Here is a 21866-nt window from a genome sequence, read left to right as displayed (position 1 = left end):
GTCCTTGCTGATCAACAACTTTGAGTATAATAAATTAATTCGACATCTGTTTCAGCAATAAGAAAATAATACAAAATCAAACTAAAACAAATTTCTCTCAAACTTGAACTTTATTTCAATTTGGAATCAGAAATGTTTGACAGCTATATGTGTTTTCAGGTTGGCCTTGTGTTTAGCTCGATGGGGACAGTGAGGACATTGGTATCTAGGCTCTTGTCCACACTCAAATTTCTTGTGTCGATCTAGATTTCGTTTATATTGGTATTCTTTACCACAGCCATCGCACGCAAACGTTCCAGCATGATTCTGTAAAGGTGACCAACCAATGAAATTTGCTGGAAAGAAAATATAATAAGGTAAAAATGAAGGTCGATCTAGATTTCGTTTATATTGGTATTCTTTACCACAGTCATCGCACGCAAACGTTCCAGCATGATTCTGTAAAGGTGACCAACCGATGAAATTTGCTGGAAAGAAAAATATAATAAGGTAAAAATGAAACTGGAGAAAAATAAATATTTCTTAAGAAATATAAGACCAACAAGAGGAAAAATAAAATTATAACAAATATGATCTTTTATTTATTCACATTTCAATTGCACATAAATGGAAAAACAAGTAAAATCTTTTTTTATTGTACTGAGCTCAGTGTGCTCCTATATGGAGAAAAATAAATATTTCTTAAGAAATATAAGACCAACAAGAGGAAAAATAAAATTATAACAAATATGATCTTTTATTTATTCACAATTCAATTGCACATAAATGGCTAAACAAGTAAAATCTTTTTTTATTGTACTGAGCTCAGTGTGCTCCTATTAAGTCTATTTAAAGTTCCAAATTTTAATTTGACTGTTTTGCAATGAGCTTGGCTTGTCTGTGAAATTGTAAATCTGTTGTCTGTTTCACAACTTTCAAAAGATATGTCCGATTTTGTTAAAATGTGAAAGAAAAGTTTAACAAAAATTGCAAATTCATTGCCTCAGATAATCTCTACCAGTCAACTCCATGTTTGATAGCCATGTGTGTTTTCAGGTTGGCCAATTGTTTTGTTATATGAGGGCAATGAGGACATTTGTATTTAGGCCTTTGACCACACTCGTCTCTCTTGTGTCGCCCAAGTCCTCTTTTGTATTTGTATTGTTTGCCGCAAACATCGCATGAAAATGGACCATCATGGTAAATAAAATAGTCTGTGAAAAAATAAGCGAAATTATTTGAAAATGATCTGATCGACTGGAATAGTTCACTACGTGAAAATCCTGACTTGAAATCTTCAAAATGCGAATTTTATTTGTTTATTAAAGTGCGTAAACGAAAGATGGTGTTTATGATATGCTTAGTTACATGTGTGAAAATTTGACTAGAAAAAAATTGCAGTAGATTTGACTGGAATAAAATAATCTAAATAATTAATTACTAATTGGATATTTGTGATTAGAAAGTTGTGGAGAAAGGTGAAAAGGAAGTTTAGGAGATAACATACTTGGAAGAACTAGAGTTACTAGAGGAAGTATTAGCAGCCGCTTGAGATTCGGAATCAGAATGCTTCTTGGCAATATGAGTTTTCAAGCTGGAATTATGTTTGGTTTTGTACGGGCATTGAGGACATTGGTATTTTGGATCTTGTCCACACTCGAATTTCTTGTGACGCCTAAGTCCTCTTTTGTATCTGTATTCCTTACCACAGACATCGCATGCAAACATGCCGGCATCATCGATTTTATTTTTTCCTGAAAAAGTTAACATAATACATAATAAGTAAATAAAAGTACCTAAGGTAAAATACACAAGGTTTGGACTATCATGTCTAACGAAGGGTAATCTTTTTGTTTCAATGAACCAATAGTCTCTTGTGTCGATCTAGATTTCCCTTATATTGGTACACTTTGTCACAAGCATCGCATGGATACGTTCCGGAACAATTTTGGTACATACCTGCAAAACTGTTATTTACTGAAAGAGAAGATGTAATTATTAGAAAAAGAAGTGCAGCTAAAAAATATTTTGCAACTTAAGAATTACAAAACAAGACTAGATTTATTCGTATTTCCACTTCTGAATTACTTATTTGTCTTTTTTAAACCTATCTATTCAACTGCTTGAATTCAGAAATGTTTGACAGCTATATGCGTTTTTAGATTGGCCTTGTGTTTAGCTCTATGTGAACAGTGGGGACATTGATATTTAGGCTCTTGTCCACACTCGAACTTTCTATGACGATAAAGTCCTCGTTTGTATTTGTACTCTTTGCCACAGACATCACACGCAAACATGCCGGAGAGATTCGTGTGAAAAGCTGACCAACTAAAAAAACTGTCTGAAAATAAAACAACGAAAATATTTGAGAATAGAGGGAAGCGAAACAGTTGCCGAAATTTGGATCAAATATAAAAAAACAAACATGTGTAGCCGAATACGAAATTGTCTAATTAAAAAGAAATAGAAAAGAGTAGTGATATATGACTGTGCCAGTCAATTTCTTATAAATATTGTGAAGAAAAATATTAATTCGGTTCAACATTTAAAGACTACACCTAATGTGACCATATTGTGTGAATATTTTTATTGTGACCTCTATCAGCCGCATGATATCATTGATGTCTAACAGCCATATGAGTTTTCAATGTACCTTTTTGACTAGCTCTGTACGGACATTGAGGACATTGGTATTTAGGCGCTTGTCCACACTCATCTTTCTTATGTTGGTAAAGTCCCCTTTTGTATTTGTACCTTTTGCCACAGCCGTCGCATGTAAACATGCCGGAATGATCAGGATCGAAACGTGGCCATCTAACGAAACTGTCTGGAAAAAAAGGTACGTCAAAATTTCAAGAATGAAGATAAAGCACTTCGAAAGATTTAGCTCGGGAGTAAAAAAAAAAGTAGATGGGATAAGTAAGATGTTGTCAAATTGTATATTTGGAGAGATATTAGATTCAGGAATGTTTGATGGCCATGTGAGTTTTCAAGGTAGCTTTTTGACTAGCTCTGTACGGACACTGAGGACATTGATATTTAGGCTCTTGTCCACATTCGTCTCTCTTATGTCGACTTAATCCCCACTTGTATTTGTATTTTTTACCACACACGTCACATGGGAACATACCGGAGTTATACTGCCGTACTGTGGGCCAATTTATGAAATCTGAAATACATCACGAATATCAAGCGATTAGGTAACATTTGTCACGAAAAAAGTGATAAAATAAATTATCGTGGAGAGAAAAATAAAAAGGCCAATATAATTTTCTCTGCTATAATTGAATAGAGGAGAACTCAATTCACCATCTGATTAAGGTAAAAAATATCAAAAAATTCGACTGCGCCAAATAAAGAAATCATATCAATGAATCAATCTTTCAAGTGAGCTTGAAATTTTGAAAAAATTATTTCAATGTGATGCCCCCTAGGTGGGTCCAGACTTTTCCCCTAGGTGCTTCCGGACTATTGAAATGCCCCCTAGGTGCGTCCAGACTATGTGATGCCCCCTAGGCGGGTCCAGACTTTTCCCCTAGGTGCTTCCAAACTATTGAAATGCCCCCAAGGTGCGTCCAGACTATGTGATGCCCCCCAGGTGCGTCCGGACTATTCTATCACATGCTTAATTCGGATGTGGGTTTTTAGGTGAATCTTCTGTTTGGCTCTGTACGGACAATAGGAACAATGATATCTAGGCTCTTGGCCACACTCGTAGTTTTTGTGTCGATTCAGTCCATATTTTTGTTTATACTCTCTGCCGCACACATCGCATTGATACATACCAGATTCATTCAGATGAACTTCTGGCCAATTGAAGGAATATTCTGGAAAAAGATCAGGGGCTAATGATACAAACCTTTCCCACCTCGGCATTACAAAAAAAAATCTTCATCGGAAAAACATTAACAATGATTAGAAAAATAACAAAACAAAGTGGAATCATCAATTTTTATTTTTAAAGGAGAATAAAATAAATTCCTAAAATGATTCAGAAAAACACCAAAGATTTGAAACAAAGAGGGAAATAGGCAAAATAAATTAAAAAAGATCAAATGTAGGACTTCACTTCGATCAATTACAGGAAGCTATTAAGCTGTATCCCGACGCGATCGATTGAAACCGTACACTGTCCCGACGACATAGATTCACCTCTTCACCCAATTAATCTACCATCGATTGACAGGGTCGACCATGTGTGGACACACTCTAACTGCTTGTAATTAGAAACCATGCCTGATTTTCATGTGCGATTTCAAGCTAGATTTCTGTTTAGCTCTGTAGGGACACTGAGGACATTGGTATTTAGGCTCCTGTCCACACTCATCTTGTTTGTGACGATGAAGTCCCCTCTTGTATTTGTACCTTTTGCCACATACCTGGCATTCAAACCCTTTGGAATACTGCTGTACTAGTGGCCAAATATTAAAGCCATCTGAAAAAAAAGTACGAAGCTAATTGATAAAATGGAGTACAATGAATGAAACAGACACCGGGTAAGATTTTCAACGATAAAACAAAGTCGTTTGAAATAAATTATAGAAAAAAAATGACTAGCATTGATGACAATACACTTTACTAAAAATACTGGATCCAAATAATTTTAACAAAATAATACCAAAAAATGTTTAATAGATTTAGGTCCGAAAAATTCGACTGCGCCAGTTAATAAAAAAATATGCGACGATCACAGTTTCTAGCCAATTGCTTGTGAGCTAACAATGGATATAATAGCCGTTTGTAATAGAATCCGAATGTTTGATGGAAATGTGAGTTTTCAAGCTAGATTTCTGTTTGGCCCTGTACGGGCATTGAGGACATTGGTATTTAGGCTCTTGTCCACATTCGAATTTCTTATGGCGATAAATTCCATTTTTGTATTTGTACTCTTTTCCACAAACATCGCATATAAACATACCGGCATGATTTTGTTGTACTGCTGACCAGTTGATGAAACACTCTGAAATAAAAATGAAACTGAAAGTTAACAGATTTATTATTTGGAGAGGCCTGAATAAAAAAATAAAAAAACACCATGTCCATTTTGACGATTTTGAATTATGCATAACAATGATTAGAGCGCGATGAGATCTATAATTTACTAAAAAGGAAAACAACAAAATAAATTTCCAGGTCCGTCAAACGACACGAAAAATATCTAAATGACGTTTGCGCATTGGATATGGGCTCGACCTTAAGGAACTTGTACGTACTATGGCTTCAATCAGGGTTAAGAATGCTTGATAAAGATGTGAGTTTTCAGGCTAGATTTCTGTTTAGTTCTATGAGGACAGTGAGGACATTGGTATTTAGGCTCTTGACCACACTCGTGTTTCTTGTGTTGATGAAGTCCCCTTTTGTATGTATACTTCTTGCCACATACGTCGCATACAAACTTGCCGGTGTGACTCGGTTGGACTGTTGACCAATTGAAGAAGCATTCTGCGAACGCAATGCAATTGAAAGTTAATAGAAATTATTATTTAATATCACTTTCTTTCCAATATTAAAAAGTTAGGTAACTTGTATATACACAACACTAGGTAAAACAACTTTGTAAAACAGAAACAAAAAGCAAATTGTTATAACCTCGTGGTGTACCTGCGCATTCTGCGAACGCAATGCAATTGAAAGTTAATAGAAATTATTATTTAATATCACTTTCTTTCCAATATTAAAAAGTTAGGTAACTTTTAAGGATATACACAACACTAGGTAAAACAACTTTGTGAAACAGAAACAAAAAGCAAATTGTTATAATTTTCACGTATTGACTTTATTTTCCGTTTTCCAGAGATAGGAACGGTAAAAAATCAAACAGTGGTGGAAGGATTGACATTTGACAGAAGTTTGAATTCTTCTGGATGCATATATGACATTTGTTAGTGTTTCGCTATAACATTGTTGAACACCAAATGCCCGATCTGTCAAGGGTTTTCTTTGGCGTCACCCAATTGATTTACACAGACCAATATTTCTTGAACTCTGGATTAACTGATAACTTTCTGTAGTAATATCGGGCACAAATGACATTTTCCCATTGACTATGACTTTGACATCGTACTTATAGAACTTATACGAACACTCTGGCAATCAGGTTTAATAATGCTTGATCGCCATATGAGTTTTCAAGCTGGAATTATGTTTGGTTTTGTACGGACATTGAGGACATTGGTATCTAGGCTCTTGTCCACACTCAAACTTCTTATGACGATATAAATTTCGGTAATACTGGTACTCTTTGCCACACACATCGCATGTGAACATACTGGCATGGTTCTGTTGAACGGGTGACCAACTTACGAAGCCTTCTGGAAAAGATGACTAATTGATTTGAACCTCAGCAAAAAGCACCATTGAACCCACGCCCTCCTGTTTACCAGGCGAGCGCCTTGACCACTACACCACCGAGGCAGGTACACCACCGAGGCAGGTACACCACGAGGTTATAACAATTTGCTTTTTGTTTCTGTTTTACAAAGTTGTTTTACCTAGTGTTGTGTATATACAAGTTACCTAACTTTTTAATATTGGAAAGAAAGTGATATTAAATAATAATTTCTATTAACTTTCAATTGCATTGCGTTCGCAGAATGCTTCTTCAATTGGTCAACAGTCCAACCGAGTCACACCGGCAAGTTTGTATGCGACGTATGTGGCAAGAAGTATACATACAAAAGGGGACTTCATCAACACAAGAAACACGAGTGTGGTCAAGAGCCTAAATACCAATGTCCTCACTGTCCTCATAGAACTAAACAGAAATCTAGCCTGAAAACTCACATCTTTATCAAGCATTCTTAACCCTGATTGAAGCCATAGTACGTACAAGTTCCTTAAGGTCGAGCCCATATTCAATGAGCAAATGTCATTTAGATATTTTTCGTGTCATTTGACGGACCTGGAAATTTATTTTGTTGTTTTCCTTTTTAGTAAATTATAGATCTCATCGCGCTCTAATCATTGTTATGCATAATTCAAAATCGTCAAAATGGACATGGTGTTTTTTATTTTTTTATTCAGGCCTCTCCAAATAATAAATCTGTTAACTTTCAGTTTCATTTTTATTTCAGAGTGTTTCATCAACTGGTCAGCAGTACAACAAAATCATGCCGGTATGTTTATATGCGATGTTTGTGGAAAAGAGTACAAATACAAAAATGGAATTTATCGCCATAAGAAATTCGAATGTGGACAAGAGCCTAAATACCAATGTCCTCAATGCCCGTACAGGGCCAAACAGAAATCTAGCTTGAAAACTCACATTTCCATCAAACATTCGGATTCTATTACAAACGGCTATTATATCCAGTGTTAGCTCACAAGCAATTCGCTAGAAACTGTGATCGTCGCATATTTATTAACTGGCGCAGTCGAATTTTTTAGACCTAAATCTAATAAACATTTTTTGGTATTATTTTGTTAAAATTTTTTGGATCCAGTATTTTTAGTAAAGTGCATTGTCATCGAGGCTAGTCATTTTTTTCTATAATTTATTTCAAACGACTTTGTTTTATCGTTGCAAATCTTGCCCGGTGTCTGTTTCATTCATTGTACTCCATTTTATCAATTAGCTTCGTACTTTTTTTCAGATGGCTTTAATAATTGGCCACTAGTACAAGCCCGTACAGGGCCAAACAGAAATCTAGCTTGAAAACTCACATTTCCATCAAACATTCGGATTCTATTACAAACGGCTATTATATCCATTGTTAGCTCACAAGCAATTGGCTAGAAACTGTGATCGTCGCATATTTTTTTATTAACTGGCGCAGTCGAATTTTTCGGACCTAAATCTATTAAACATTTTTTGGTATTATTTTGTTAAAATTATTTGGATCCAGTATTTTTAGTAAAGTGTATTGTCATCAATGCTAGTCATTTTTTTTCTATAATTTATTTCAAACGACTTTGTTTTATCGTTGAAAATCTTACCCGGTGTCTGTTTCATTCATTGTACTCCATTTTATCAATTAGCTTCGTACTTTTTTTTCAGATGGCTTTAATATTTGGCCACTAGTACAGCAGTATTCCAAAGGGTTTGAATGCCAGGTATGTGGCAAAAGGTACAAATACAAGAGGGGACTTCATCGTCACAAACAAGATGAGTGTGGACAGGAGCCTAAATACCAATGTCCTCAGTGTAAAGGTACAAATACAAAAGGGGACTTTACCAACATAAGAAAGATGAGTGTGGACAAGCGCCTAAATACCAATGTCCTCAATGTCCGTACAGAGCTAGTCAAAAAGGTACATTGAAAACTCATATGGCTGTTAGACATCAATGATATCATGCGGCTGAAAAAGGTCGCAATAAAAATATTCACACAATATGGTCACATTAGGTATAGTCTTCAAATGTTGAACCGAATTAATATATTTCTTCACAATATTTATAAGAAATTGACTGGCACAGTCAAATATCACTACTCTTTTCTATTTCTTTTTAATTACACAATTTCGTATTCGGCTATACATGTTTGTTTTTTTATATTTGATCCAAATTTCGGCAACTGTTTCGCTTCCCTCTATTCTCAAATATTTTCGTTGTTTTATTTTCAGACAGTTTTTTTAGTTGGTCAGCTTTTCACAAGAATCTCTCCGGCATGTTTGCATGTGATGTCTGTGGCAAAGAGTACAAATACAAACGAGGGCTTTATCGTCATAAAAAGTTCGAGTGTGGACAAGAGCCTAAATATCAATGTCCTCACTGTCCACATAGAGCTAAACACAAGGCCAATCTAAAAACGCATATAGCTGTCAAACATTTCTGAATTCAAGCAGTTGAATAGATACGTCTAAAAAAAGACAAATAAGAAGTAATCCAGAAGTGGAAATACGAATAAATCTAGTCTTGTTTTGTAATTCTTAAGTTGCAAAATATTTTTTAGCTGCACTTCATTTTCTAATAATTACATCTTCTCTTTCAGTAAATAACAGTTTTGCAGCTATGTACCAAAATTGTTCCGGAACGTATCCATGCGATGCTTGTGACAAAGTGTACCAATATAAGGGAAATCTAGATCGACACAAGAGAGATGAATGTGGACAAGAGCCTAAATACGCATGTCCACATTGTCCGTACAAATCGAAACACAAGGCCAATTTGAAAAGTCACATAGGAATCAGGCATTAAAAAAAAAAGAAGAGAAAAAAATGCTAGCAAATTGAATATTCGAATTTGAAACTTCTTTATGTTCAGAATATAAAAATACAAATGGTTTATGTTGAAAAAAAATCTTTTTCTTCTTCTGTTTTTTTTTCGATTAGGCGCTTTAACACTTCTGCTTCTTTTATCTTTCTGAATGTTGAATTAATTTCGTGACTTTTTCTCCCCCAGAAAATTTTATCGACTGGCCTATACAGCCTCAGTTAGGGGTTTTTGCATGCAATGTCTGTGGCAAAGGGTACAGATACAAAACTGGACTTTACCGCCACAAGAGGGAAGAGTGTGGACAAGAGCCTAAATACCAATGTCCTCATTGCCCTCATAAAGCTAAACACAAGGCCAATCTGAAAACTCACATAGCCATCAAACATTCCGACCGTATTTTACCGCCACAAGAGGGAAGAGTGTGGACAAGAGCCTAAATACCAATGTCCTCATTGCCCTCATAAAGCTAAACACAAGGCCAATCTTAAAACTCACATAGCCATCAAACATTCCGACCTTACGTGGCCAAACAAAGATGAGATGAAGTTTGAATACGAGTAAACTTCAGTAATACATATTGGAATTTTAGTCGCACAGTATGTTTATGTTTTTATGGGTATAAAATTTTATTATATAGTACATTTTTATGGGTTAAATATGATATTGTAGTGCCTATTTGTAATCATTGTGATTTTCTCAGATGAATTTCCATTTCGTATGAAACAATCAGCAGTAATAATATTGTGTCAAGTTGTAGAATTATACGGTGCATACATATTTATACTATTTAATGTAGACATATTATATTCTTTATTTTTTCAAACCTTGCCAATGTTTCTCATTTTCTAATTATTCTTTTCATTTCAAATTCATATATCACACTTCTTCATGACAATTAAACATATTGGTTCATTGAAACAAAAAGATTACCCTTCGTGCAAAAAGATTACCCTATGTATTTTGTTAACTTTTTCAGGAAAAAATAAAATAGATGATGCCGGCATGTTTGCATGCGATGTCTGTGGTAAGGAATACAGATACAAAAGAGGACTTAGGCGTCACAAGAAATTCGAGTGTGGACAAGATCCAAAATACCAATGTCCTCAATGCCCGTACAAAACCAAACATAATTCCAGCTTGAAAACTCATATTGCCAAGAAGCATTCTGATTCCAAATCTCAAGCGGCTGCTAATACTTCCTCTAGTAACTCTAGTTCTTCCAAGTATGTTATCTCCTAAATTTCCTTTTCACCTTTTTCCACAACTTTCTAATCACAAATATCTAATTAGTAATTAATTATTTAGATTATTTTATTCCAGTCAAATCTACTGTAATTTTTTTCTAGTCAAATTTTCACACATGTAACTAAGCATATTATAAACACCATCTTTCGTTTACGCACTTTAATAAGCAAATAAAATTCAAATCCGAATGTTTGACAGCCATATGAGTTTTCAAACTAGATTTCTGTTTAGTTCTGTGTGGACACTGAGGACATTGGTATCTAGGCTCTTTCCCACATTCGTATTTCTTATGTTGATAAAGTCCACTCAATCCGAATGTTTGACAGCCATATGAGTTTTCAAACTAGATTTCTGTTTAGTTCTGTGTGGACACTGAGGACATTGGTATCTAGGCTCCTTCCCACATTCGTATTTCTTATGTTGATAAAGTCCACTTTTGTATTTATACCTTCTGTCGCAAACATCACATACGAACAAACCAGCATGATTCGGTTCTGACGCCTCCCAACTAGTGAAACTTTCTGAAAACCGAAATTGACCAAACATCACATACGAACAAACCAGCATGATTCGGTTCTGACGCCTCCCAACTAGTGAAACTTTCTGAAAACCGAAATTGACAAAAAAATTAAGTCTGATCGCTGATCACAAATAATTCCTATTGATCACATAATTTGACTAATTTCCTGATTTAAAGGTATCAAGGGAAAAGAAAAGGAGAAAAATCTGTTAAAAATCCTCTAAAGTCTAAACATTGAACAATTAGATTATTATTATACCTACCTACCTATTTCTCTCTCTCTCTCTCTCTCTCTCTCTCTCTCTCTCTCTCTCTCTTTGAACATTATCTTTGAATATCGAGTGGATTGGAACACATCACATGCCTTCAGGCACACTCCATTTGGCAAGGGTATAGGTTTACCTTACCCTTGGGATCAATTGAATTTGAAGAACACCGTATACTGATGAAATAAAATGTAAATAAACAATAAAGATGTAAGATAATCTCTCGAGAGCATCGCATCCCTATCACTACTATATATTTACTCAAACCTAATACGCTGAGAAAGGAAATTGGTGTCAGAAGAAACTTTGTGAACTTATTGCTTGCACTCTCGGTTTGTGTGTGTTTGTTCGAACTTTATGCCTGGCCAAACCGCTCATCCCATTGCTATGAAACTTTGTGAACTTATTGCTTGCACTCCCATGAAGGTTATAGGCTATTTTCGGTTCGTTTTTGTTAAGCTACGCCGAGCAAGACCACTAAATGGATGAGTGACATGAGGCTTATAGAGTAAAAATTAAAGTTATCCGATTTCAATGAAATTATTTCCTACAAGAACGGCCATGCCTTAAGGATTTCGGCTAGTAAACTATAAAGCAACCATAACAGAACTGGAGTTGTGCATAGAACCCAGGTGTTGATGAGCACCACTAAAAATAATTGAACATAGATAGAGAATTCAATGAAATTATTTCCTACAAGAACGGCCATGCCTTAAGGATTTACTAGCAGAAATCCGGAGCGAAGCGACGGATTTCGGCTAGTAAACTATAAAGCAACTATAACTGGAGTTGTGCATAGAACCCAGGTGTTGATGAGCACCACTAAAAATAATTGAACATAGATAGAGACGAAGGATTTCTTCAGCCGCTTGTAATTAGGAATAAGAATGCTTGATGGCCATGTGAGTTTTCAAGCTGGAATTATGTTTGGTTTTGTACGGGCATTGAGGACATTGATATTTGGGCTCTTGTCCACACTCGAATTTCTTATGACGCCAAAGTCCAGTTTTGTATTTGTACTCTTTGCCACAAACATTGCATACAAACATACCGGTAAGGTTGGCGTGTGATTGTGATAGTGGCCAATTAAAATCTGAAAAATATTGGAAAATTAACTATGTACATAGTTATTACGTACCGTACATAGAATAAAAAAAGATAAAGGAAATACCGTCATTGTATAACTAGTTATAAATAATCAACCTGAAGGTCCTGAAGGAATTTTTGGTATACAACAAAGCGCATCCAATAAAATATTTCAAGCAAACTTGTCCACACTCATCTTTCTTATGTTGGTAAAGTCCCCTTTTGTATTTGTACCTTTTGCCACAGCCGTCGCATGTAAACATGCCGGAATGATCAGGATCGAAACGTGGCCATCTAACGAAACTGTCTGGAAAAAAAGGTACGTCAAAATTTCAAGAATGAAGATAAAGCACTTCGAAAGATTTAGCTCGGGAGTAAAAAAAAAAGTAGATGGGATAAGTAAGATGTTGTCAAATTGTATATTTGGAGAGATATTAGATTCAGGAATGTTTGATGGCCATGTGAGTTTTCAAGGTAGCTTTTTGACTAGCTCTGTACGGACACTGAGGACATTGATATTTAGGCTCTTGTCCACATTCGTCTCTCTTATGTCGACTTAATCCCCACTTGTATTTGTACTTTTTACCACACACCTCACATGGGAACATACCGGAGTTATACTGTCGTACTGTGGGCCAATTTATGAAATCTGAAATACATCGAACACCAAATGCCCGATCTGTCAAGGGTTTTCTTTGGCGTCACCCAATTGATTTACACAGACCAATATTTCTTGAACTCTGGATTAACTAATAACTTTCTGTGGTAATATCGGGCACAAATGACATTTTCCCATTGACCATGACTTTGACATCGTACTTATAGAACTTAAACGAACACTCTGGCAATCAGGTTTAATAATGCTTGATCGCCATATGAGTTTTCAAGCTGGAATTATGTTTGGCTTTGTACGGACACTGAGGACATTGGTATCTAGGCTCTTGTCCACACCCAAACTTCTTATGACGATACAAGTTTCGGTAATACTGGTACTCTTTGCCACACAGATCGCATGTGAACATACTGGCATGGTTCTGTTGAACGGGTGACCAACTTACGAAACCTTCTGGAAAAGATGACGAATGGATTTGAACCTCAGCAAAAAGCACCAAGTTAATGAAGTTAATGTAGAAACTAGAAGCACACGATCATCACGCCATGTCATTTAGCTGCACTTCTTTTTCTAATAATTACATCTTCTCTTTCAGTAAATAACAGTTTTGCAGGTATGTACCAAAATTGTTCCGGAACGTATCCATGCGATGCTTGTGACAAAGTGTACCAATATAAGGGAAATCTAGATCGACACAAGAGAGATGAATGTGGACAAGAGCCTAAATATGCATGTCCACATTGTCCGTACAGGTCAAAACACAAAGCCAATTTGAAAAGTCACATAGGAATCAGGCATTAAAAATAAGAAGAGAAAAAAATGCCAGCAAATTGAATATTCGAATTTGAAACTTCTTTATGTTCAGAATATAAAAATACAAATGGTTTATGTTGAAAAAAAATCTTTTTCTTCTTCTGTTTTTTTTTCGATTAGGCGCTTTAACACTTCTGCTTCTTTTATCTTTCTGAATGTTGAATTAATTTCGTGACTTTTTCTCCCCCAGAAAATTTTATCGACTGGCCTATACAGCCTCAGTTAGGGGTTTTTGCATGCAATGTCTGTGGCAAAGGGTACAGATACAAAACTGGACTTTACCGCCACAAGAGGGAAGAGTGTGGACAAGAGCCTAAATACCAATGTCCTCATTGCCCTCATAAAGCTAAACACAAGGCCAATCTTAAAACTCACATAGCCATCAAACATTCCGACCTTACGTGGCCAAACAAAGATGAGATGAAGTTTGAATACGAGTAAACTTCAGTAATACATATTGGAATTTTAGTCGCACAGTATGTTTATGTTTTTATGGGTATAAAATTTTATTATATAGTACATTTTTATGGGTTAAATATGATATTGTAGTGCCTATTTGTAATCATTGTGATTTTCTCAGATGAATTTCCATTTCGTATGAAACAATCAGCAGTAATAATATCGTGTCAAGTTGTAGAATTATACGGTACATACATATTTATACTATTTACTATATCGTCATAAGAAGTTCGAGTGTGGACAAGAGCCTAGATACCAATGTCCTCAATGTCCGTACAGAACTAAACAGAAAGGTAACCTCAAAACTCATCTAGTCATCAGGCATTCGTCATTAGCGTCATTACAAAAATGATTTATTCTGCTTGTTTGTTTGTTTGTTTTTTTGTTTCAGAAAGGTAACCTCAAAACTCATCTAGTCATCAGGCATTCGTCATTAGCGTCATTACAAAAATGATTTATTCTGCTTGTTTGTTTGTATGTTTGTTTATATTGGAGGAGGCGGGCGGAAAGTAATCAAATTGCCAGAACAACAAAAAATATGTACTTTCTACGCAGAAGAATAAACTATGTACAAGTTTCCCTTGAAAATTTCCTGTTTTCCTTTTCTCATGCTTATGTTTGAACTTCAAATTTAAACCAGTACTTGAAGTCTCAAACAATGTTTTATTTATTTATATTTATTGCATTAGAAATTTAACACAATTCATTTCAAATCTATTCTTCAGATTTCATCACCCTCAATGTGGACGTGTTTTCTTGCAACATTTGCGGCAACGCGTATCAACACAGACGCACACTATCTCGTCATCAGAGAGATGAGTGCGGACAAGAACCGAGATACCCATGTCCTGAGTGTACCTATAGAGCGAAGCAGAAGGTTCACCTCAAAAGACATCTGTTGAAAGTCCACTACAGAAATATCAGGCAGTAATTTCGCCCTTTGTAATTTCTTGTAAGCAGAAAAGTTCACCTCAAAAGACATCTACTGAATAATTAGATATTAAGGTTATAGGTAGTCGGTTTGTTTTTGTTACTTGAAATATGACTTTGCCTATTTCATTTAAATTTATTTTGGGTTTTCCAATTTTTTTTAATTAAAAAAAATACTCTCGATTTTTTTTTGTTTTCTTCGTGGTAATATAATGGTGTCCGTAACTGGCGACTTTTCCTCTTTCCGATGAACAAAAACGGTTCATCGGAAAGGTTCAACGGTTCATCCGATGAACAAGAAAACACAGACCAAGATATTTGCTTTACCGGCACCGATTTTACTAGTGTTGAGATCTTAGTAATTGATGTTTTTTAATTTTATTTTTAATTTACTAGTCAATTTCGATTCTCATAGCTCATAGGTTGTTGTAATATCATAATACTCTTATGTATCTTCCTTGTAATATTTGAAATGGCATTTGTTCTTTTTCCTATTTTTTTTTCTTTTTTCTGTGTGATTTTTATTTTATTTTTCTCTTATACGACTGCGCCAGTTTTTTTTTCAATCTGATCTCGCAAGTATAACGAAGATATTTTTTTTTATCTAGTCTATTCATAGTACATAAATAAATCTCCATGAATATTTAAATGGTTTCCTCCATATTGTCTTTTCCTCCGTATACCACGTTATGGACTGCACTATGTTTTCCCCTGTCTAAAACAATTCTACTAATCTTGAATAACACAACTTTCATTATGATTGACGATACTTTTCAGACCTCGTTTGGGCACCTTTCATATTGAATGCTTACGGTATGTATGCTTGTGATGTATGTGGCAAAGAGTACCAACATAAGCGAACACTGTATCGTCACAAGAAAGACGAGTGCGGACAAGAGCCGAAATTCGGATGTCCTCAGTGCCCCTATCGATCTAGGCAGAAAGCAACTCTCAACAGACATGTCAGAATCAGACATTGCCTATTCTGATCCCTCAGATTTATAGAGTGCAAGTAGAGTGAAGAAATTTTTTGTTCCTTATCTAATCTAGTGTAGTCTAAATCTAGAAATAAATATCCGTTTACATTTAAATGGTTTCCTGCTTCCATATCAATATATTTTATATTTTCCCATACGACTGCGCTTTTTTGTGTCGGCTTTAAACATTTCTCTATAAACAATTTCTAATAACATAATTTTCATTTTGGTTGGCGATATTTTTCAGAGCTCGGTTGGGAACAACTTCAAGGAAATGCGCACGTTATGTATGCTTGTGATGTATGCGGCAAGGTGTACCAACACAAGCAAACACTAGATCGCCACAAGAAAGACGAGTGTGGACAAGAGCCGAAATTCGAATGTCCTCATTGTCCTTATCGATCCAAACGGAAAGATACTCTCGACAGACATATGAAGATCATACATTTCTCAGATTGATCTCTCAGACTTCTGGAGGGTAGGTAGGGTAGGTAGGGTAGGTATAAAAATATCTGTTTACTTTTAAATGGTTTCCATACTCCATATCAATTTTTCCCCTTTAATGTCATTTTGATCGATGATACTTTTCAGACTTGGATTGGGCCCTTGGTATGTATGCTTGTGATATATGCGCCAAAGTTTACCAACATAAACGGACTCTGCATCGCCACAAGAAAGATGAGTGTGGACAAGATCCGAAATTCGAATGTCCTCATTGTCCTTATCGATCCAAACAGAAAGCTTCTCTCGAAAGACATAAGAAAATTAGACATTTCCCATATTGATCTCTCACTTGTTGAGGACAAGTAGAGTGAAGAGACTTTTTGTTCCTTATTTAGACTAGTTATATTAAATAAAAATAAATATCCGTTTACATTTAAATGGTTTCATGTCTCCGTACTGATAATCTTTCTTTTTTTCAATTACAGAGAGATTACACCGCGCTGAAGGATTGTTTTCATGTACTGGCTGTGCAAGGGTGTACAAAAATAAAAGATCTCTGTGGAGACACCAGACTTACGAATGTGGTCAAGAACCTCAATACTTCTGTCCACTCTGTCCTTACCGGGCTAAGCACAAATGCCATCTGACGACCCATATGGCCATTAGACATTCTCACTTAGAGGATAAAGAAAAATTGTAATAAATTCCTACTTGGAAATTAATGACGAAAAAATACCTCAATATCATTTTCCATCTTTTTATTAAATTTACATTTACATGTCTTTTGCTATACCTACCTATTTTACATTTATATGGGTTTTTGCAACAAAAAATTCACCTCAGTATCATTTTTCCGTCTTTTTTTTTACTTTACATTTATATGGGTTCTTGCCAGCTCTATATTTTCAGTGTGATTTCCCTTTTTTTCGACTATGGAATTACAATTATTAGTACCGTTTTATTTTCAAATTACAGAGAGTTCTTACTTTGCTGACCGATTGTTTTCATGTAGCGGCTGCGCTAGAGTGTACAAAAATAAAAAATCTCTTGCAAGACACCAGACTTACGAATGTGGTCAAGAACCTCAATACTTCTGTCCGCTCTGTCCGTACCGGGCTAAGCAGAAAACCAATCTGATGACCCATATGTCCATTAAACATTCTCACTATCAAGGATAAACAAAATCAACTATTGAAAAAATTGTAATAAATACCTACCTAGAAATTAATAACGAAAAAATTACCTCAATATCATTTTCCGTCTTTTTTTTTTTTTTTTTTTTAAATAAAGAGTAGGTAACATGTAATTTTCATTTTGATCGATGATACTTTTCAGAGCTCAGTTGGGAATCTCTCAAACCAAATGCGTACGGTATGTATGCTTGTGATATGTGCAGCAAGGTGTACCAATATAAACGAACTCTGTATCGCCACAAGAAAGACGAGTGTGGCCAAGAGCCGAAATTCGAATGTCCTCACTGTTCTTATCGATCCAAACACAAAGGAAATCTCGACAGACATATGAAAATCAGACATTTCCCATTCTGATCTCTCAAACTTGTGGAGTGAACAGGCTTCTTGGTCCATATCTATTCTATTTATAATACAGAAATAAAGCTTTATAATAAAGAAATAAATACTAAAATAAATTTGTCCATTTAAATGGTTTCCTATCTTCATATTGTCTTCTCCATCTACTTTTTCTCCAGGCCAACTGGAGAAATCTTCTGAAAAAGATCACAAAACTTGGTGAAAAATAACAAGTTCAAGCGAAAAATCAATAAGTTATTTGATGCTGAAATGCAGGTTTTTGGAGATAAATATTGGTGTAACTTTTTTTTTCTTCAATATTTTTACACCATTTTTGAACCAGGTGCTTTGGAAAAGAACACAGAACATTAATTTACTATTGGTAAAAATTAGAAAAATTTTCTGGACCCTAGCCGGAACTTTTTAAAGATCGTTCCTTTTTTTACCATTAGTTTTATAGGGCAAAAGTGGACTTTTTTTAAAGTTCCACTAATAATTAAAAGTTAAACTAATAATTAGAAATTATTTCTGATAACTGATTGGATAATGGATATTTTGATCGAAAGTTTAAACACAACCAATCTGACTAGGTAACCCAATCAGTTTAGGAACTTCAAATTTAAAATGTACAAATTCAGATTGTGGTTCCGGCCATTAACAACTTTGGAACTTTCTCTCAACTCCTTTTGGAGTCCCCTAGGTCGGATGCCTGATTGCCATATGATCTTTCAGGCTGCTATTCCGTTTGGATCTATGCGGACATTGGGGGCATTTTTCTTCAATATTTTTACACCATTTTTGAACCAGGTGCTTTAGAAAAGAACACAGAACATTAATTTACTATTGGTAAAAATTAGAAAAATTTTCTGGACCCTAGCCGGAACTATTTAAAGATCGTTCCTTTTTTTACCATTAGTTTTATAGGGCAAAAGTGGACTTTTTTTTTAAAGTTCCACTAATAATTAAAAGTTAAACTAATAATTAGAAATTATTTCTGATAACTGATTGGATATTTTGATCGAAAGTTTAAACACAACCAATCTGACTAGTTAACCCAATCAGTTTAGGAACTTCAAATTTATAATTTACAAATTCAGATTGTGGTTCCGGCCATTAACAACTATGGAACTTTCTCTCATCTCCTTTTGGAGTCCCCTAAGTCGGATGCCTGATTGCCATATGATCTTTCAGGCTGCTATTTCGTTTGGACCTATGCGGACATTGGGGGCATTGGAAGCGTGGCTCTTGCCCACATTCGAAGTTCTTATGACGGTTCAGTCCATATTTGTATTTGTACTCTTTACCACACACATCACATGCGAACATACCGGCATGATTGGATTGAGAAAGTGGCCAACCAATATAACAATCTGAAAGGAAAGAAAGATCATTAACTACATAACTTGTCTGGCTTGCTTTAATGGTAGAGAACAATTGAGGACATTGATATTTGGGCTCTTGTCCACACTCGAATTTCTTATGACGCCAAAGTCCAGTTTTGTATTTGTACTCTTTGCCACAGACATTGCATACAAACATACCGGTAAGGTTGGCGTGTGATTGTGATAGTGGCCAATTAAAATCTGAAAAATATCGGAAAATTAACTACATAGTTATTACGTACATAGAATAAAAAAAGATAAAGGAAATACCGTTATTGTATAACTAGTTATGAATAATCAACCTGAAGGTCCTGAAGGAATTTTTGGTATACAACAAAGCGCATCCAATAAAATATTTCAAGCAAATATAATTAAATACCTGGCGTTGAGGAACGATTCAAGGAAGAGAAAAAAAAGTAATAATTAGATATTTATTGCAAAACTTGTTCAATGACAGAGCTAAAGTTGTTATTTTTACATACGAGTACATATTTGGCTATTCGCGATTAAAACAGTTACTTTGAAAATTAACTTTAATTTCATTATCTTCATTTTTACCTTTTGTTTTGTATTTAAACGCTCCAATTCAGTAATGTTTAATAGCCATATGAGTTGTCAGGTGGGCATTCTGTTTAGCTCTATACGGGCATTGGGGACATTGATATTTAGGTTCTTGTCCACACTCAAATTTCTTATGGCGATAAATTCCATTTTTATATTTGTACCCTTTCCCACAAACATCACACATAAACATACCGGCATGATTTTGCTGTACTGCTGACCAATTTATTAAACACTCTGAAAAAATATCACAAAATTAACAGAAAATGAATTGCAAAAGTACATTTGGCTAAAAGTTTCAAAATCAATGATCAGATAGAAAACGGCAAATTGATGATGTATTTTTTATGGCTGATAGAGTAAATTAGTAGATTCTATTTAATTTTTGGTAGTGCGTCTGCCTTGTAAGCGCTAGGCCGCGGGTTCGATTCCCGCCCGGGGCGGATTTTATCCTGATGGGATAATGTTCGTTCTCGGAACGGCTGGCTTTCTCCTATCCTGTCTTCCTTCTCTCCTCGATTTCGGGACGATAAGACCATAGCAGTTAAAGTTCCCTCTGTCAAACCTCTTAAAAAAAAAAAAAAAAAAAAAAATATATAATTAAATACCTGGCGTTGAGGAACGATTCAAGGAAGAGAAAAAAGAAGTAATAAAATTAAAATAAATGTTACTAATAATTAGATATTTATAAACTTGTTCAATGACAGAGCTAAAGTTGTTATTTTTACATACGAGTATTTGGCTATTCGCGTTTAGAACAGTTACTTTGAAAATTAACTTCAATTTCATTATCTTCATTTTTACCTTTTGTTTTGTATTTAAACGCTCCAATTCAGTAATGTTTAATAGCCATATGAGTTGTCAGGTGGGCATTCTGTTTAGCTCTATACGGGCATTGGGGACATTGATATTTAGGTTCTTGTCCACACTCAAATTTCTTATGGCGATAAATTCCATTTTTATATTTGTACCCTTTCCCACAAACATCACACATAAACATACCGGCATGATTTTGCTGTACTGCTGACCAATTTATTAAACACTCTGAAAAAATATCACAAAATTAACAGAAAATGAATTGCAAAAGTACATTTGGCATTTGGCTAAAAGTTTCAAAATCAATGATCAGATAGAAAACGGCAAATTGATGATGTATTTTTTATGGCTGATAGAGTAAATTAGTAGATTCTATTTAATGTAGAGAACACGCCTGTAAAAGATCTCGGAAAACAGAGGAAAATCAGGTTGAGTAAAACAGCTCGAAATCTTGAAATATTTTAATTTTCATTGAAAACTATTGGGATGATTCTACAAAAACTCGAATAGTAGAGAACACGCCTGTAAAAGATCTCGGAAAACAGAGGAAAATCAGGTTGAGTAAAACAGCTCGAAATCTTGAAATATTTTAATTTTAATTGAAAACTATTGGGATGATTCTACAAAAACTCGAATGTCTTTATGAATAATTGAAACACCAACACAATTATTTTTGAAATTGGTTCTTGATATGCTTAGTACCACCAACAATATTTTAATGAGAAACATTGTTTTTCAACAATCCAGAAACCTTTTTACTTTCCAGACTAATTTCTCAAAAATTTTTCTAGGTTTTTAGTATCCAATGGGGTTCATCTTCAAAGTTCCTCAACATTTGTTTTGCAACAACTGCGCAACTGTTGTGTTTAGGTTCCCTGTGGGTTCTAGGCTTAACAATAACATTCAGCATTTTTACCGTTATGTCCAACAAGGGTAAAAGTGGTTGTCTAGGTGGCTTTTAATTTGACTTTGTTTGAAGTTCCGGCTGGCTTTCTCCTATCCTGTCTTCCTTCTCTCTTCGATTTTGGGACGATAAGACCATAGCAGTTACAGTTCCCTCTGTCAAACCTTTTTTTTTTAAAAAAAATCTAT

General features: G+C 35.0%; 9 protein-coding genes across 9 annotated transcripts in view; 4 read left to right on the top strand and 5 right to left on the bottom strand.

Annotated features, from left to right (window-relative positions):
* Window positions 1-148: 148 nt before the first annotated feature.
* LOC103516761 (longitudinals lacking protein-like) lies at window positions 149-1800 on the bottom strand. The gene is made up of 2 exons (XM_017447200.2): window positions 1487-1800; window positions 149-335 (listed from the first exon to the last, which is right to left on the bottom strand). The coding sequence occupies exons 1-2, from the start codon at window positions 1747-1749 to the stop codon at window positions 269-271; spliced, it is 330 nt and encodes a 109-aa protein (XP_017302689.2). The 5' UTR covers window positions 1750-1800; the 3' UTR covers window positions 149-268.
* A 653-nt stretch (window positions 1801-2453) lies between these two features.
* Window positions 2454-4663, bottom strand: LOC113470544 (zinc finger protein 551-like). The gene is made up of 2 exons (XM_026829063.1): window positions 3590-4663; window positions 2454-2829 (listed from the first exon to the last, which is right to left on the bottom strand). Exons 1-2 carry the CDS (start codon window positions 3853-3855, stop codon window positions 2595-2597), a joined length of 501 nt encoding a protein of 166 aa, XP_026684864.1. The 5' UTR covers window positions 3856-4663; the 3' UTR covers window positions 2454-2594.
* LOC103516760 (zinc finger protein 425-like) lies at window positions 4203-5420 on the bottom strand. Its single transcript, XM_026829062.1, has 3 exons — window positions 5363-5420; window positions 4700-4939; window positions 4203-4414 (listed from the first exon to the last, which is right to left on the bottom strand). Exons 1-3 carry the CDS (start codon window positions 5418-5420, stop codon window positions 4203-4205), a joined length of 510 nt encoding a protein of 169 aa, XP_026684863.1.
* Window positions 5421-6543: 1123 nt separating this feature from the next.
* LOC103516758 (zinc finger protein 782-like) lies at window positions 6544-8411 on the top strand (the record flags this gene model as incomplete). The annotated part of the gene is made up of 3 exons (XM_026829061.1): window positions 6544-6780; window positions 7055-7290; window positions 8129-8411. Coding segments are annotated over 3 exons (612 nt in total), but the record flags the coding sequence as incomplete, so codon positions are not given.
* Window positions 8412-8550: 139 nt separating this feature from the next.
* LOC113470543 (gastrula zinc finger protein xFG20-1-like) lies at window positions 8551-9511 on the top strand. Its single transcript, XM_026829060.1, has 2 exons — window positions 8551-8748; window positions 8853-9511. Exons 1-2 carry the CDS (start codon window positions 8586-8588, stop codon window positions 9113-9115), a joined length of 426 nt encoding a protein of 141 aa, XP_026684861.1. The 5' UTR covers window positions 8551-8585; the 3' UTR covers window positions 9116-9511.
* On the top strand, window positions 9371-10527 carry LOC113470542 (longitudinals lacking protein-like). Its single transcript, XM_026829058.1, has 2 exons — window positions 9371-9386; window positions 10110-10527. Exons 1-2 carry the CDS (start codon window positions 9371-9373, stop codon window positions 10370-10372), a joined length of 279 nt encoding a protein of 92 aa, XP_026684859.1. The 3' UTR covers window positions 10373-10527.
* Window positions 10528-10684: 157 nt separating this feature from the next.
* On the bottom strand, window positions 10685-12213 carry LOC108253360 (zinc finger protein 425-like). The gene is made up of 2 exons (XM_017447195.1): window positions 12064-12213; window positions 10685-10981 (listed from the first exon to the last, which is right to left on the bottom strand). The coding sequence occupies exons 1-2, from the start codon at window positions 12211-12213 to the stop codon at window positions 10685-10687; spliced, it is 447 nt and encodes a 148-aa protein (XP_017302684.1).
* Window positions 12214-12646: 433 nt separating this feature from the next.
* The window catches only part of LOC103516757 (zinc finger protein Xfin-like), a 28527-nt gene continuing 19307 nt past the window's right edge, over window positions 12647-21866 (bottom strand). Inside the window, exons 15-16 of the mRNA XM_026829057.1 lie at window positions 13115-13344; window positions 12647-12943 (exon numbers count right to left, since the gene is read on the bottom strand). Of these exons, the coding sequence (XP_026684858.1) occupies window positions 12691-12943; window positions 13115-13344 (483 nt within the window). The 3' untranslated portion in view covers window positions 12647-12690. The remainder of the gene's footprint in view (window positions 12944-13114; window positions 13345-21866) is intronic.
* On the top strand, window positions 16071-16601 carry LOC103516756 (longitudinals lacking protein, isoforms A/B/D/L-like). Its single transcript, XM_026829055.1, has one exon. It carries the CDS (start codon window positions 16328-16330, stop codon window positions 16499-16501), a length of 174 nt encoding a protein of 57 aa, XP_026684856.1. The 5' UTR covers window positions 16071-16327; the 3' UTR covers window positions 16502-16601.

Source organism: Diaphorina citri, unplaced genomic scaffold (assembly GCF_000475195.1).
Source record: "Diaphorina citri unplaced genomic scaffold, Diaci psyllid genome assembly version 1.1 scaffold1659, whole genome shotgun sequence".
Classification (NCBI taxonomy): domain Eukaryota; kingdom Metazoa; phylum Arthropoda; class Insecta; order Hemiptera; family Psyllidae; genus Diaphorina; species Diaphorina citri.
This window is presented reverse-complemented; position numbering and strand designations above follow the sequence as displayed.

What these genes read in the sequence shown, in the direction of transcription:
- LOC113470544 (XM_026829063.1), bottom strand. Translation starts at nt 3,855, where the DNA reads ATGCCGAGGTGGGAAAGGTTTGTATCATTAGCCCCTGATCTTTTTCCA. An exon ending in ATTAAGCATGTGATAGAATA is followed by an intron (nt 2,830 to 3,589) that starts GTCCGGACGCAC and finishes TCATTCTTGAAA; the next exon opens with TTTTGACGTACCTTTTTTTC.
- LOC108253360 (XM_017447195.1), bottom strand. Translation starts at nt 12,213, where the DNA reads ATGTTTGTATGCAATGTTTGTGGCAAAGAGTACAAATACAAAACTGGA. An exon ending in CCAGCTTGAAAACTCACATG is followed by an intron (nt 10,982 to 12,063) that starts GCCATCAAGCAT and finishes TTCGGTTTTCAG; the next exon opens with AAAGTTTCACTAGTTGGGAG.
- LOC113470543 (XM_026829060.1), top strand. Translation starts at nt 8,586, where the DNA reads ATGTTTGCATGTGATGTCTGTGGCAAAGAGTACAAATACAAACGAGGG. An exon ending in GCATATAGCTGTCAAACATT is followed by an intron (nt 8,749 to 8,852) that starts TCTGAATTCAAG and finishes GTAATTCTTAAG; the next exon opens with TTGCAAAATATTTTTTAGCT.
- LOC103516756 (XM_026829055.1), top strand. Translation starts at nt 16,328, where the DNA reads ATGTATGCTTGTGATGTATGCGGCAAGGTGTACCAACACAAGCAAACA.
- LOC103516760 (XM_026829062.1), bottom strand. Translation starts at nt 5,420, where the DNA reads ATGCTTCTTCAATTGGTCAACAGTCCAACCGAGTCACACCGGCAAGTT. An exon ending in CCGGCAAGTTTGTATGCGAC is followed by an intron (nt 4,940 to 5,362) that starts GTATGTGGCAAG and finishes TTTTTATTTCAG; the next exon opens with AGTGTTTCATCAACTGGTCA. An exon ending in AAACGGCTATTATATCCATT is followed by an intron (nt 4,415 to 4,699) that starts GTTAGCTCACAA and finishes CTTTTTTTTCAG; the next exon opens with ATGGCTTTAATATTTGGCCA.
- LOC103516761 (XM_017447200.2), bottom strand. Translation starts at nt 1,749, where the DNA reads ATGTTAACTTTTTCAGGAAAAAATAAAATCGATGATGCCGGCATGTTT. An exon ending in AGTAACTCTAGTTCTTCCAA is followed by an intron (nt 336 to 1,486) that starts GTATGTTATCTC and finishes TTTTCTTTCCAG; the next exon opens with CAAATTTCATTGGTTGGTCA.